This window comes from Taudactylus pleione, unplaced genomic scaffold (genome assembly GCF_031769625.1).
Source record: "Taudactylus pleione unplaced genomic scaffold, aTauple2 ptg000656l, whole genome shotgun sequence".
Classification (NCBI taxonomy): domain Eukaryota; kingdom Metazoa; phylum Chordata; class Amphibia; order Anura; family Myobatrachidae; genus Taudactylus; species Taudactylus pleione.
Genome location: NW_028285058.1, coordinates 387,313 through 400,752, shown reverse-complemented (window position 1 = coordinate 400,752; position 13,440 = coordinate 387,313). Strand labels below are relative to the sequence as shown.

At 44.7% G+C, this 13,440-nt stretch overlaps 1 protein-coding gene across 2 annotated transcripts in view; it reads right to left on the bottom strand.

Annotated features, from left to right (window-relative positions):
• Window positions 1-6,420: 6,420 nt before the first annotated feature.
• LOC148478386 (uncharacterized) overlaps window positions 6,421-13,440 on the bottom strand; it is a 143,605-nt gene continuing 136,585 nt past the window's right edge. For both annotated transcript variants that reach the window (XM_088455460.1, XM_088455459.1), the window contains one exon: window positions 6,421-7,987. In XM_088455460.1, the coding sequence (XP_088311586.1) occupies window positions 7,895-7,987 (93 nt within the window). In that variant the 3' untranslated portion in view covers window positions 6,421-7,894. The remainder of the gene's footprint in view (window positions 7,988-13,440) is intronic.

Genomic DNA, 13,440 nt, shown 5'->3' with positions numbered 1-13,440 from the left:
TTGTTAAGGTGGGTGATGATAATTAGCGATGGGTCTGGGTCAACACTGGGTCTGGTCATCTGCGTTGGATTACCTCAGTGCGGGACATGCATGCCTACCCTCCCGGTTTTCACGGGAGGCTCCCGATTTTTCGGGTAACCCCCCGCACCCCGGAAGGGTAGGCATTTCTCCCGCATTCTCCCACTTCCTAGTGAAGTGGGCAGAATGAGATTACCCGCGGCGATCGCGGGTCTCCGTGAAGGGGGCGGGGCTTAAACTGTGATTCTGCATGAATCACAGCATTTGGCCCCGCCCCCTATGTAAATTGTACCCAATCGCGGCAATTTTACCGCAAGGGGCGGGGCTTAATTATGCGAATCGTCAAGCCCCACCCCCGTCGGCCCCCTGCTGCTTCTCTTACCCAGGCTTCTCCCGGGAAGAGAGTATTAAAGGTAGGCAACTATGGTGTGGGACCATCGCTAATTATCATCACCCACCTTAACAACACCATTGTGGTGGTGAATAGAGGCTAAAATATGAAAATTCTGTCAATGTTCCAATATTTATGCACCTGACTGTATATGTTTAATAAATTGCTATACATTTATTGTCATACAGCGCTGCTATTCCTTTGTTCTTTTTTTCATTCCTTATACTCCCTGAGGAAGGCAAAGTTAGTCCATATGGATATGCTTGTTGCTCTGGTAATGTTACTGTAGCTCAGACTTCTAAAACGACTGTAAGGCCAGATACATATTGTTATTGTGTTACCAGTATTTTCTTTCCTTAAATGCTAGTAAAATATGAGTGAAAATGTATGTCAGGCCCAAATGCATCCGACATCCGACATCCCTTAGAGCTGGCTGTAGGCTTCCCCAATGTATTTGAGGCCAATAAACACATGGAACAGAACGAGATGTGAACTGGGTCTCTTTAAATTTCTTCAAGCATAAGTCTGTCCAGATGTAGCAGAAGAGTAATGGGTGACTACCAGCCTTAAGCCATATACAGTACTCTTACTCCCCAGCTCTCCAGTGCTCATTAAACCAGGTCATGCATTTCACTGGCCTTAGTTACCAGCGATGTAGAAATAATATCAGCTTTCCTCTTTCCCAGTGCCGGTCTTCCTTACATAGGGGCATATTCAATTGGGGGCGAGAATAGCAAAAATCCTGCCGCTGAGGGTGCGGGATTTTTGCTATTCCATTAGGAGCAGGGTTTTCTTTATTTATTGAGCGCCAGGAGTTTTTTTTTTGCGCACCTCCAGAGCACGATCAATTTTTCCCAAGATCCACAATTTTAGGAGAAAAGGTCAGGAAATGCTCTGGGACCCCGGGAGCACCCCTCCTAATGACTAATGAAGCAATTGGAAGTTTCCAATTAGCTTAGTCAGTAATACTCACCTGCCAAAGTGCTGTCTTCTGCATCCAGCGTCGGGACTCGGTCTCCTGCAGCAGAGGCGAGTAGGTCAGTGTGTGTGTATGCATGAGTGTATGTGTGTGACCCCCGGTGTGTGTATGTCCAGTGTGAGTATGCCCCCCCCCCATAATGGGCACTGGGAAAACTACATCTGCCAGCAGCCCTTGTGCCTCCCAGCAGCCCCTCCTCAGTGAGAAGATGGAGGGGAGGCCACTGGGCCCCGGAGAGACCACCAGAGACCCTCGGGCAGGTAGGTTGTAATTTTTATTTTTTACATGGCGCGGGGTTTTCAGCTCTGAGAACCCAGCGACCACTTTTTTTAATTAGATACGGCGGGTATCGGGAGCGCACATACCTGTGATAATCCAAAATTGGGCATGAGAGGCGCAAGTTTTTTTCCTCGCTAAACCTTGCGCCCAATTGAATATGCCCCTAAGTGCCCCTTAGCGATCACGATTTTGACAAATTAAAATAGATTTGCTGCTTCAGTGATTATGTCATTTGTGCACTTATTTACTCAAAATCTCTGTGCGTTGTGCATTAAATACCAATGATGGATATGGGATGTAGACAGGATCCTGGCGGTCACAATTCCGGCTCCAGAATCCCGATGGTCAGAATCTTGACAGTATTAGGGTTAGGGGGCTGGTTAGGCTGCCGAAGGGGACGGACAGGGTTAGGCTCCCAAAACGGACAGGGTTGGTTATGGGGAGAGAGAGGAATACTCACAAACATACATCTGGATTTTCACTTTCGGGAATCCGGAGCGGCATTGTGACCAGCCGGGATTCTGACCACCGTGATATATATCGTACACGGGTTGGGTACGGGATCCCGGCGATCAGAATATCGACAGCGGCATCCCGACAGTCCGAATCCTGGCGCCCAAAGGTAAGTAGCCTAACGCTCCCCCTAACCCACCTTTCCCACAGCCGATCCCTAACCCACCCCCAGTGCCTAACCCTAACCATAACTCTCCCCCTAACCCTAATACTTACCGCCAGAATGCCGGCAGTTGGGTTGCTGGTGCTCAGAATACCAGTGCCGGAATGTCAACTAGATCCCATCGTACCCAACCCGAAGGACATATCTATGTGGTGTTTTTGATTCCCAGTAAAGTAGCACTAATGCCAATATGGAAGAGATGTTGCCTGGAAATGAAGTAGAGGAATAAAATATGTGAAATAGAAGACGCCAGACACATCATCTTTTTCAGTTCACACAAGCTTTTTATTGGTACAGTCTCATTAACTTGCATAAAGTTCAAGCATTTCTGACATTACTATATCTTGCATTAGATTTACCCGTTACCGAGACACAGTGAGGAAAACTTGCTGGAAACTGGTGACATGACTGAGGCATGAGAAAGAGACACTAGTTCCGAGCTGCATTTTCATAAATATAGGCTCAGCCGAGAAAATGGCTGCCTCCACTGTGAGTAGGCAACAGGTAAACTTAATCTTGTAACATAGGTGCATATCCAATTAGCCGCGGGGTTTACCCTGCGGCTAATTGTCGCGCTGGTGGGGATTCAATTAGCGGGGATTCCACGTGCGGGTGTCCCCGAGACCCCGCGCGTGAGTCCCTGCTGTCGGACTGTACCTTGCACCTCATGTAGGTGCGAGGTAAAATCTGCGTGAGGCCGCCCTATTCAGCCTCGCACGAGCGGGTAAAACACACTGATTCCGCAGTTCTCGCGGAATCAGTGTGTTCTCGCGCAAAAGTCCTGTTCTAATGACGAGAGGAAATAGCTATTTAATTGAATAGCTAATCCCCGCGTCGCGGGACTTTTGCCTGACAATTAGCCGCGGGTGAAATCCCGCGGCTAATTGGATATGCCCCGAGTGTTGGTTCTGGGGCAGCGTGTGCCATATATGAGGTGAAAAAACTGGGAACGTGCTCACACCACAATATCAACATGCACCTTCATCTGGAAAAAGGCAAGAGCAAGTAAGATGTAATATATCAAGCTGTTTCAGCAGCGCACACACGAATTCTCCAGATATGACATTAAAAAAACAACATATTTGGCATAATAAATTCAAAAACACAGCAGTACAGTAATATAATAACTGAAAAAAACAAAAACAAACCACTGTATAAAAAAAATATTAACTGGGACAAGAAACCAGGATGCAAATGAAAAAAAATAAACCTTTTTGTAGAGATAACACTTAAAAATAAACAAAATGAGACCTGAGCACAACTAATATCACTATTCTATACACAAGCCAAAGTATAAAGGAAAAATACATATCAGTGAAAAATACATTTAGGATCCACATGCAATACAGTATGTGCTGAACTAGTAAAATAAGGAAATACAAAGTGACCAGGGTACCCCACCCTTATTTCGCAATGAAAAGTTGCCCATGCTGCAATAGTTTGTCGCTGACCCACACAAATATTCTATCTGAGCAGAGATGGTGGCATTTCTGCCGACTGTGGCTTAAAACTATTTGCAGAGTGGATCTAGGTGCCTTTATGTATTTATTCACTATACAACACGTAATCCTGCCAGTCTTATTTTCAGGAAAGCACAACACTTTGTCAGTGTATATATATTTATAAAAATACGGTGTTGTGGAGGGATTTTAAGGTTAGTTTACAAGTTTAGCATTTCATACATAAATATGTGTTAAATATAGCTTTACATGTATAAAATGAGGCACATACGTGTCAGGGTAACTTCTCCCTTGCGGACCTGGAAGTTCCATGCCATTTGGCTGTAAACTATTAAACACACACATTCTACATGCCTTGCGGTGTCCTTTCAGCGTTTGCTTGACAAATATCTATGAACTATGGTGGAATACGTATATATATCTATAAGAGACTCAGGATTTTCCACAGTCTATTTAGACATATTGGGTGGTAACGCTCTCCATAATAGATTAATAACATTTTCATAACAAGAAATATAATTCAAATAAAAAGTTTCATACAATTCTAACAGTTTATGGTCTTAAAGAATCCATTTGTCATATGCACACAACTTGGAGCAGCCATTTTGTGGTCTGAAACTGCTATTCGTTAACATGCAGCTTATCAATTTACTAGGAACTTTGTGCCTCATGCCTCAGCAGTCTCTAGTGACTGCCCATTTTGTGAGGAGGAGTGGGCTCCACATTAAAATGGGTTGGGCTTAATTCAACATCAACTTCAAGCTTACACTTTCTAAAGGAGGGCCTATTTAACTCTATTGTGTCTTATAAACTCAATACATAGACGTTGCTCTCTCTGGGCGCACGTATACCATGCAGAGGGATGTTCCTTTGAAATAAAATGGAATAATTCCACAGGAATGTGTTACAAATAGCTATTCTTTATTAAATACCCAAACAAGATATTTGTTCCAATAAATGGGATAAGCAAAACTAATGCTGACACTGCGACTTGCTCACCATCCAGCATAGAGATCTAGCTCATTGACCCTTGAAAACGAGGTCATCAGAGAGAGACAAATGTTTACATAAACTAACAGCATGCTTTGCTGATGAAGGAGGTAGCCGTCTCATGAAACGCGTCAAACATTTTGCTCTAATTATCCTATTTATCTGAAAAACCTCTTATCCATGCATTTAATAAAGGATTTGATACACAGTCCTGTAAATGTATTTCTTAACACTTAAAAAAATAAAAATAAAAAATCACTCTAGATTGTATCCATGCTCCCAACAGTGCAACTCCTTTCTACTAAACTGCCTTTCTGCTGGGACCCTGACCTCCTCCTACAATCTGAAAGTGGCTGCAAACATTCCCATCAACACACTATCAGTAGAGCGGTGCGGATCGCACCCCCCAATGTATAATAAACTCACACTCAGTGGTGTCACAAAGGGGGTGTGGGCCGCACCTGGGTGTCACCCGCCTCTGGGTGACACCAAAGTGCCGAGTGCTCCTAAGTGACAGGAGCCAGGTGGTGCACTGTAGCATTACATGTAGCACTCGGCTCCTGACACAGTGATGGAGCCGGCACTGCAAACTGACTGGTCCCCGGGGGTAGTCTGGATCTCCAGCACGACAAAAACGAGGGGTTTGGGCCGCAAGGGCACGCCCCTTTTTTTCCAGCGCACTACAAGGCTGCCCACCCCTACCCGTACGGGTGTAAGAACAGATAGGGACACCACTGCTCATACTCCTTTCTACTGATGTTCTTCAGATGTAACACCATCTTCACAAAGAGGCGTATCTGCTACTTTAGTATTTATGGCAAGAGGTGTTCAGTAACCGAAAGTTTTATCTGGAGTTCTCCTCTAAACTGCCCTTCCTTAAACTGGTTCTAAAGAACAAAATAATGCTAAATTATAACTTATGTCTGTTTATCATGTAAAATAAAAAAAATCACTTTGCTTTCAAATTACAATTAGTAACACCTAATTCACAAAACAACCCCTCACATATCAAATATTTCTGGAGGAAACTTTTACAACCTTGTATGTATGACGTTTGCCCTGCTGGACTGTGCATTGTGCAAACCATGATCTGCAACACTTTCGTGGTGCAAAGAGATGATTGTTCTGCTGCAAGGAACCCCAAAGGTTTTGTGTTGGCACCCAACAGCTGCTCATATTGTTTCTAAGCATGATATATTTTTTATATTTGTTATTAAAGGTATCATCTTAATCTAGACATAAGGGGAATACGTACCTATAAAATAAAAAGAGAACTTAAAGTGTCTGCTTTTATTTATCTCCCTGGAGCTCGTGCAACAAGAGACCTTGCTCTGTGTGTCAGGAACTCACTTATATTATTAACCATTATTTATACCGTGACAACACGGTTGTGTTCAAAAATCCATCTAGGAATTTACTAAACAAAGAGTCATTAGTGCGCAATGAAGTGTTACCGTTTTATGTTAAACACATTAAGGGGGAGATGTACTAAGCCTTGAAAAGTGAGGAAGTGTAGAGTGATAAAGTACCAACCAATCAGCTCCTATCATATTTTTTTTTTAAACAGCCTGTAACTTGACAGTTAGGAGCTGACTGGTTGGTACTTTATCTCTCTCCACTTTATCACTTTTCAAGGCTTTGTACAGCTCCCCCCTAAATCACTTTTTGAATTGTGCATTGTGATACCCCTTGTGATTGACAATCAAGATTAGTAAAGCACAACTTGATGAGAACATTGGGAGCACTGTGATGTCATAGAGGAGTTGTACAAGGCCCCAGCTTTGTTATTCGTTTGTTACCATTGGCTATTTTAAGCCTGATAATTGCAGGAGAATTATGAGAATGCCATAAATGCCACACTTTACTATACAATATCCATTAAGGTGGGCATGGTAGACTGGCACTCCATTTTTGTAGTGTGTATATATTATGTATATTCAAAAAGAACGTGTGCATACAGCAGAATGTAATACAACATTGTAACAGTGATATTACTGTGTGAAATAGTTGCATATTAGCAACCGCCATGCTTTTTCACATTTTTAACCACAATCCTTGACAAGGGACTATTGCTGGGTACACACTGGAGCGATTTTCGGAATGACAAATACCCTACATCGCTCTGTGTGTACGCTCAATATGCAGGTGCCCGAAGTCGCTTGCCACGGGGTCAGGTTTGACGATTTTGCGTGCCACTTAATGTACGTTAATGAAAGACTTTCCGTCGTTCAATAATCACTGTAGTGTGTACCGGCAATCATGTAATGTCTATAGGGTGTCCCTGGACATCGGCACGATTGCTGGTCATCTCAGTGTGCACCCAGCTTAGCTTTACTCTACCCCAGCATTGCCGAAACAGAAGTTGTATTACAAAGACACTGCGGCTGAAGACTGTTCAGAAGGTCTAATGGGACAGTTACTTGGGACGGTGTAATTCCCAACTGAATGAAACGGTTTCAATGCCTTTGATCATACTTCAGACACTAGCCTGGAAAACTCAATCATTATCCGGCTGTCAAGGGAAGGATCTGCCATTATGATAATCACAGGGTGGTTTATGTAGAAAATTCCTCAGTGGTTGTTCTCCTTAATGAAATTAGCAGTCACGTCTTTAGTACATATCACCCAATGAGGTGTGATAATGCAGCAAAAATATAGTCAGATATCCCGTTTGCTGAGTGCTATGTTGTATATACATAAAGGTCGGTTGTAACTGTGCATACAGGGGGCCATAAGTCAGCGTTCATTATTGTTAGGGCGTTATTTTGACCATTTACAGATAACCTGGGTCACGTCGTTTGTCAGTATATTTGTTGAAGCTGAATAATACATTGTTCACTGTTTTCTTTCTAAAGTTGAAATGATCAATCTGCTCGTTTTCTCAATTAAACACCGTCTAACAGAGATAGAAGTCTGCAATGCAATGAGATGTAGACATTCCTGGGAAATGAAGTGTCCGCATTAATCCAGCACATACATCTACATGACGGTAAGACTTGAGGTAATGTTCATCCTTCATTCATTCAGCAACCCTTATGGTGTGTGTTCAGCTTGTTCTGTCAGAAAGGATTGCAGTGGATGGGTACAGAGAGCGAGGGGGGTCAGCCCAGCTGCTTATTCATCCACCAAACAAACAACATAGTACCGCCGGTAATCAGGCTGCCCCATAGCAAATGGTAGAGGACGCTGATCGGCTGTGAAAGAAAGAAAACAGGTTTGTTACACAGTTTAATTCTACCAATATAATGTTTATAAACATCTAACGTTACATGCTGAATCTAGTAATAAAGTTAATATAGCTTTAAATAAATGGTCTAGCAGACCTGCTCTCTGTATAGGAACGGCATGTAAGAGCTACTACGATTATAACAGACAGTTCTTCCACATTATAGTTATGAAATAAGCTATTAGTTAAGCAGGATTTTACAGACTTATACATTAGGATTAGATAAGTACACTGCAGCGTTGCTCAATTTTAACTAAGAAGCAATAGGGCGAATTGAATTAATATAAAACACAAGAGGTGTAAATAATATATGGGACATCTTCGATTATAACAAAGAAATGTTACTAAATCAATTTTTATTTAAAAATTGTGTGTGCTTTAAGGAATAAGGAATACATACATTCTAATCAATTTTAGGGGTATCAGAAGCAGTGGTGGCTCCAGAGGTGAGGCTGCAGCGCAGTCCAAAATTAAAATAGGGGACCCACACCAACTGCCACCCCAAACATCGCCAGCTGGGGCGGCAGTTGGTGTGGCTCCCGTATTTGAATTTTTGGACTGCACTGCAGCCCCGCCCCCAGAGCCGCCACTCAATCAGAAGTCATTTAAAATATTCTGTGTTCTGGCAGAGTCCCGGTGAGTACACTGGTCCTATCCCTAAACCCAACCCTTAACCTCCCCCTCGTAGCCTAACCCTCCCCCTAGTGCCTAACCCTAATGTTGGTATTCTGAGAATGTCGGGATTTTACATGTCAATATGTCGCCTGCGTCATTTGAACAATGTCGACATCACTATGGTGTCGGCATTATGGCTCCATCTAACCGCTTCCGGTTGGCTGCTGTGCTTATGGATCCCTACAACCGATTCTACTGCAAGTCATAAGCATTGTGGCCATATTGTGTAATGCTGCGCCTGAAAGCACGGCCTTCTTACGTGTCCTTACAGTTTGCGCTGCGGCAAAGAAGACTTCCATTGGATTAATAAAGGTGGAAACAATGAGTTTTGCGTTGTTTGTTTTTAATAACATTTTATATGGAAAACTCGACTTTCATCTCTATAGGACCCTCCATAACATTAGATTGTGTACGGATAGGGTTATGGGACTTTGTCATTAAAATGAACCCTGTCAATCCGCATCTCTTTGCTATCGACCAGGGGACATAGCCGAATTTGTATGCCTGACATCGTGACATAGAAGTACGCCTGTACTTTGTATTGGACGTATCTTGAGAGACAAGTGGGACAACATACACAAGAAAATCAGCAATAGTTGTAGCAGGAATTTAAGCTGCGATCAGGGTGACAAATGCCGGAACATGTCAGTGAGGTCTCGTGTCTTTGTCACATCTTATTTCCATGATAACGGATTTTTATTTAGGTCTAAACAGTATATTCTGCAATCACACATTAAATTATATTCATTTTGCTACTAGTCTATTACTGGAATCTGCTACCATCGGCATAACCCACATTAGACTTTGCCATGTAGTGATTTGCATTGCACCAAATAACTTCACACTTAAAAGAGGACTTGCTGCACATCCTAGCACAGGGTCCTAATCCCATTACCTCGCCACAAGTGTAAGCATGAGCTAGCAAAACAGGACGTCAGTTTGGGCACTGTCCACGGAATAAAATAAAATAAATCACTAAAACAACATGAGTCATTTTCATGTCAGCATAGTGGGGGAATCATCTGGGGATTGTAGCGGGTTGTTGGCCTAAGCGTACAAACAGGATAAAAGGTCGTTGGGGGGGGGATGAGACTTATGTTTATGGGAATGCATAGAATTGTTATTATCACACGTTCTCTTATTCTGAAACAATATGAAACTTCTAGTTGTGAAAATAAAACGGGCAGGGATTGCGTATATCTCACTGCAACAAAATCACATGGGTTTCCAAATTCCACTGTATATACGTAACACGAATGTCAACAGTCGGCAAAAGCTCAACGTGTTCAAAGCAGCATGAAAAGTGGTTTGAGGTGTCATACACAGGGGCCAGATTCAGAGATTAATTTGATATTTATGTAAATCTCAGAGATTTGCGCATGCGTTGTAGCCACACTGCGCTTCTGCGACATCGCTCGCAACATGACTGACATGCTGCTGGCGCTTGGGGGCGGTGGCAGGCAGCGTGCCAGAAAACCAGGGCGTGTCGGTCCCGTTTTATGAGTGTGCTGAAGCCAGTGGTAATTTCACCGAGGATTACGCAGATGTCCGATGTTCACACAGTTGATCCGATGCTGTGTCATCGGACAAAGAAGCGGATAATAGAAGCGTCCACCTTTGAATCAAAACCCACAAATCACTTACTGTATAACAGTTTCTAATCTACTGAAGTGAGCTCAAAGGAACAACCATTCTGCACTCAAAAATAAATCCTAAATAAATACAGGTATCTTAACACTAGTCACTTACCTACCTTACCATTGCTCTCCAGCACTCACTGCTTCCACTAAAGGCTCTGCACTAAGCCCTGGCTAATAACTGACAAATTCACAGGTTCTAGGGTTCTATCCATGGGTTATATGGTTCCAGGTTCTATTCACAGGTTCTAGGGTTCCATGTGCTGTTAACAAGTTCTAGGGTTCCAGATTAGTCACAGGCTATATAGAGATTCCAGGTTCTATTCTCAGGTTCTAGATTTTATTCACATGTTCTAGGGGTTCCAGATTCTATTCACAGGATCTAGGGTTCCAGGTGCTATGGCTCAACTCCAACTGATTACAATGGTCTACTGTATATTATTATATACGACCACGTGGCATGGCACAGTATAAGCGACACGTGTCAGGGGTGCTGGAACCCGGAAGCTGCATGGATAGACAGTAAGCGTTACAGATACAGCCATGACTGTGGAGCAGTGCAGCATATGCAGCAGGGTGGCAAGCACTGTGCACCAGTTACAACGCCAATATGGCTAGTATCATAGTCTACTGTAGAATGGGAGGCCACATGTTATCCCCTTGAATGCTAGATCTAATTTACTCCAGGATCTCATATCGAAGACACTTTTTTCCTCTAAACTAATTATCCTTTCTTTTAACAGGTATTTGGGAGAATATGGGGCAAGCATTCCCATATCTCCAAATCTTAAGGGGCCTATCCATTAGACGACTTTGTGAACGATGCGACCAAAACCAGGAGGTTTTGGTCGCATCGTTCAGACAGTCATCTAATGGATAGCGGCAAGGACCAGTGATGCACGTGCACGCTGGGTCCTTGCCGACTATCTGTGGAACATGCCCGTCAACCTGACGACGATCGTCAGGTTTGCCATGTTCTCAGATAGGAGGTCGGTTTCCTGCACTGAATGACGTTCCGTGAACGCCATTCAGTGCGGGCACCGCACCTAGGCGACCTGAAGGACTGAACGCTAGTCGTTCAGTTTTTCAGGTCGCTTAATGGATAGGCCCCTTTACACCAGCATGGATATGTTCTTTTAATACAAAGGTTTAGGAAGTATCCTGCGCCTCAGTCCTAATCCCAGGTACACCAAACCTTAAGAATCAATTTAAAAACAAGAGATATGGTAAGAACTTACCTTTGTTATCTCTGTTTCTACGAAGTCCATAGGGTCCACAGGGTTGACCTTGGGGTTATAGCTGGAACAGGATCCATGGGCACCACACAGTTAAGCTTTTAGCTCCCAGGATGCACTTGGGTCCTCCTCTATACCCCGCCCCCGAGCCACAGGCACCTCAGTTGGTAAGCAGCCTAGGCCGGAGGAGAATATGGAACAGAGAGAAGGAAGACTGGAACACACAATAAACCATACTCACAGCAATGGGAGACGGAAAACCGGTGACCAGCCACACAGCCCATTTGAAGCCAGGTGCGTCAGGGCGGGCGCCCTGTGGACCCTATGGACTTCGTAGAAACAGAGATAACAAAGGTAAGTTCTTACCATATCTCTTGTTTTCTACTTCAGGGTCCATAGGGGGTCCACAGGGTTGACCTTGGGGATGTCCCAAAGCAGTTCAACTAAGGGCGGGGACGCTCCTGTGCTGAAAGGAGCACCCGGCGCCCAAAGGATGCATCCTGAGAGGCGAAGGTGTCAGACGCATAGAACCTCAAAAACGTTTGAATAGAAGACCAAGTGGCCGCCTTACACAGCTGAACAGCAGAAGCGTCACGTCTAGCAGCCCAAGAGGGACCCACAGAACGAGTGGAATGAGCCTTAACAGAGGCTGGCACAGGTAAACCCTCCTGTGCATAAGCCTCACAAATAACGGAACGAAGCCAACGGGCTAACGTTTGTTTGTTGGCAGGCCAACCCCTCTTGTGAAAACCAAAGAGGATAAACAAGGAATCAGACTTCCTAACCGAAGCCGTCCGGTCCACATAGATTCTAACCGCCCGGACCACATCTAAGGAAGTCTCACCAGCTGAAATATCAGGGGACTGAAAAGCTGGCACAACAAGTTCCTGATTAATGTGGAACTTCGAGACCACTTTGGGCAAAAACTCAGGACGAGTGCGGAGCACTGCTCTATCCTGGTGAAAAATCAGGAAAGGAGGGCGACAGGAAAGCGCCCCCAATTCAGACACCCTCCTGGCCGAAGCAATTGCCAGGAGAAAAACGGTCTTAAATGTTAGCCACTTGAGCTCCACCGACTCAAGAGGCTCAAACGGAGGACCCTGCAGGACCCGTAGAACCACCGCCAAGTCCCAAGGAGCCACAGGAGGCACAAAGGGAGGCTGGATCCTGAGAACACCTTGGAAAAAGGTGTGAACGTCCGGCAGCATTGCAATCCGCCGTTGAAACCACACAGACAAGGCGGAAACCTGAACCTTCAGAGATGCAAGGCGTAAGCCGAGGTCCAATCCTGATTGAAGAAATTCCAAGACCCTAGAAACTCGGAACACCTGAGGATCATAATTTCTGGACTCACACCACTGAAAGTAAGTGTGCCACACCCTGTGATAAATCCGTGCTGAAGCAGGCTTGCGTGTCCTGAGCATGGTACCAATAACCGAACTGGAGAAGCCCCGAGACCTCAAGACGGCTGTCTCAAGAGCCACGCCGTAAAAGACAGCCGACCCAGATCCGGGTAAAGACAGGGCCCTTGAGACAACAGGTCCCGACGCTGAGGAAGAAGGTACGGAGCGTCGATGGAGAGGCTCCTGAGATCGGAGTACCAAGGACGTCTGGGCCACGCCGGAGCTACCAGCACTAGCGTGCCGCCGTCCTGCTTGAATTTCCGCAGAACCCGAGGAAGTAGGGATATCGGAGGAAACAGATATGCCAGGTGAAACGTCCATTGCACCGACAGCGCGTCCACCAGACTTGCGCCTGCGTCTCTTGTCCTTGACCCGTAAACGGGCAACTTGTGATTGTGACGGGAGGCCATCAAGTCCAGCTCCGGCAGTCCCCACCTGTCCACGAGTAGCTGAAACACCTCTGGGTGAAGC